At 41.5% G+C, this 2,725-nt stretch overlaps 1 protein-coding gene across 1 annotated transcript; it reads left to right on the plus strand.

Annotated features, from left to right (window-relative positions):
- Positions 1 to 2,233: 2,233 nt before the first annotated feature.
- LOC109258666 (40S ribosomal protein S27-like) lies at positions 2,234 to 2,464 on the plus strand. The gene has a single exon (XM_019435657.2). The coding sequence runs from the start codon at positions 2,234 to 2,236 to the stop codon at positions 2,462 to 2,464; it is 231 nt and encodes a 76-aa protein (XP_019291202.2).
- Positions 2,465 to 2,725: the final 261 nt, after the last annotated feature.

Genomic DNA, 2,725 nt, shown 5'->3' on the forward strand with positions numbered 1-2,725 from the left:
GTACTATTTTTTGTAACTTTTTTCATAAGTCTAAAATTATTTCAAAATAATTAAAAGAAAGACATAAACAACAACAACAATCATCTACAATAAGATACCACTATAATTTCACCAGAATGGCTAAAATGAAAGAAGAAAAAGACAATGCCAGCTGTTGGTGAGGATGAGGAGAAACTTGAATTGTCATTCATCACTGGTGGGTATATGTAAACTGGTACAAACATTTGGCAAACTCTTTGGGAGCACCTTCTTTTTTTAAAAGTTATTTCTTTATTGAGAGAGAGAGAGAGAGAGAGAGAGCGCACAAGCAGGGGAGGGGCAGAGAGAGAGGGGAAGAGAATCCCAAGCAGGCTCTGCACTGTTAGTGCAGAGCCCGACACGGGGCTTGATCCCACAAACCGAACTGCCTTTGGCAGAATCTTCTAAAGCTAACTATATATGCATTCTCTATGACTCAGCAATGCCATTTCTAAGCATATGCCCAATAAAAGTGCAAATATATTTACCAAAAGATATATACATGGCTGCCACTGCCCTTGGGTCTTGAAAGGGGAAGTGAGAGGGAGCTACCAACTATCTTCAGACACTGGGGGTCACTGCCACTGGGGAGGTGCAGTAGCAGAGTGCGAGTGCTGTGCTTGTGAACGGGGGTAGGCAGGAGAGGGCAGTGGCCTGTACCAGCCACAGGGAATAGAAATAAGAAGGAGAAAGAACCACCGAAAGCAGGGAAAAGTTCAAAAGGACAAAAAAAAAAAAATAGAACTAGAGTGGTACTGTCAAAAAGCTGGAGCTACAGAGCTTGAAATTAACCACTGAAAAATACTAAAATGTTGGGCCCTCACCTCCTTCTAAGGATACTGGAAGCAGCATGTCATATTCAGCCTGATATATGGCCCATCATTGTGTCAACTACTTTGCATGACTCCAAATTGATTCACTTATAGTTCATTTGACCTTTGAATTGACCCTGGCTTTTTAAATTCTGGTTTTTCTCCCCAGTTTTCACCATCCTATTTCCACCCACTTACTAAATACAATTGACTCATGCATGTGAATTATATCATTATTTTTCATGTTTTTACTCTCTTGTCTCTCAACATTGCTCTTAATTTGAACATTACAGCCTGAACATTTGAAAAAGTTTTAATATTTCTGTCACTTTTCAAACTTTAAAATATTATATCCACCTTCACCATCAACGATTGCTTTATCTTGTGAATTGCCTCTGTTAGGACACTGTGTTGTATTTTGGATCTTGTAGCCTTGTGAGATGCAGAGAACATGTACCAGTCCAGGACAGAATAGCCCCAAAGGCTTAGGAAATGAAACTAACAAAGAAAATGTCAAAGAACTTGGCAACATGGCTTGTTGTACTTCAAGTATGTGAATGGCTTTTGTGATAAAATACTGTCAAGGTTGTTTTCTAGTCTCCCCGAAGAAAATAGTGGGGAGTAATTGGCTCAAATTGCAGAACATCATTTTCATTAGATGCAAGGGAAAATTTTGTAGTGTGGGTTTTTGGTAAGAAAGCTGAAGTCTCGGAGATTGGTAATAAAGAATAGAGCAGTGAAGTGCAAAGTGTTTCAGGTGAATGGTGACAAAATAAAAAGTGTCAATTCCTGCTTGCTGGAAATGTCACCACACACAAATCATTTAACTTCTGTGGCAGTTTCCTCACCTCTAAGGTGACTTGATGAGCTTAATATTTGGGTGTTTTTAACTCTATTGGATAGATTAGGCAGGGTCCCCGTTGAGGGAAATTTCCCTGCAAGATGGATTACCAATTAACAAGATGCCATTCAAGGTGATAAATACTGGGGTGTGGTTTTTTTACTTTTTCCTTATTTTGCTTCAGCAAAATGCATTGATACATTTTTTTCTTTTCTTTTTCTCTTTAAAATATAATGTTTGTTATAGACTAACACCGCTTATGGATATAGATGCAAAAATCCTCAACAAGCTTTCCGGTGGTGACAACCTTCCCACAAGAACATGCCCCTTGTGGGGCGCCTGGGTGGCGCGGTCGGTTAAGCGTCCGACTTCAGCCAGGTCACGATCTCGCGGTCCGTGAGTTCGAGCCCCGCGTCAGGCTCTGGGCTGATGGCTCGGAGCCTGGAGCCTGTTTCCGATTCTGTGTCTCCCTCTCTCTCTGCCCCTCCCCCGTTCATGCTCTGTCTCTCTCTGTCCCAAAAATAAATAAAAAACGTTGAAAAAAAAAAAAAAAAAAAAGAACATGCCCCTTGAAAAGGACCTCCTCCACCAGTCCACAAAAGAGGAGATGAGGAAGCATAAGAAGAAGTGCCTGGTGCAGAGCCCCAACTCCTACTTCATGGATGTGAAGTGCCCAGGATGCTACAAAATCACCCCCATCTTTAGCCATACACGAACAGTAGTTTTGTGTGTTGGCTGCTCCACTGTTCTTTGCCAGCCTACAGGAGGAAACGCAAGGCTTACAGAAGGATGATCCTTCAAATGGCAGCAGCACTAAAAGCACCCTGAATCTAGATGAGTGGGAAACTATCCTAATAAACATATTTTGGATTAAAAACAATCCTTGGGGTGCCTGGGTGGCTCAGTTGGTGAAGCATCTGACTCTTGATTTCTCTCTCTCTCTTCCTCTGCCTCTTTCCCCTGCTCGTGCTCTCTCTCTCTCTCTCTCAAAAAAATCCTCAACAAAATACTAGCAAACAGAATCCAACAGCACATTAAAAAGATAAAACGCCAT

Source organism: Panthera pardus, unplaced genomic scaffold (assembly GCF_024362965.1).
Source record: "Panthera pardus isolate Hobbes unplaced genomic scaffold, ASM2436296v1 HiC_scaffold_27, whole genome shotgun sequence".
Taxonomy (NCBI): Eukaryota; Metazoa; Chordata; class Mammalia; order Carnivora; family Felidae; genus Panthera; species Panthera pardus.

Bases quoted from the DNA above. Each gene is read 5' to 3' on its own strand.
- LOC109258666 (XM_019435657.2), top strand. From the start codon at position 2,234: ATGCCCCTTGAAAAGGACCTCCTCCACCAGTCCACAAAAGAGGAGATG.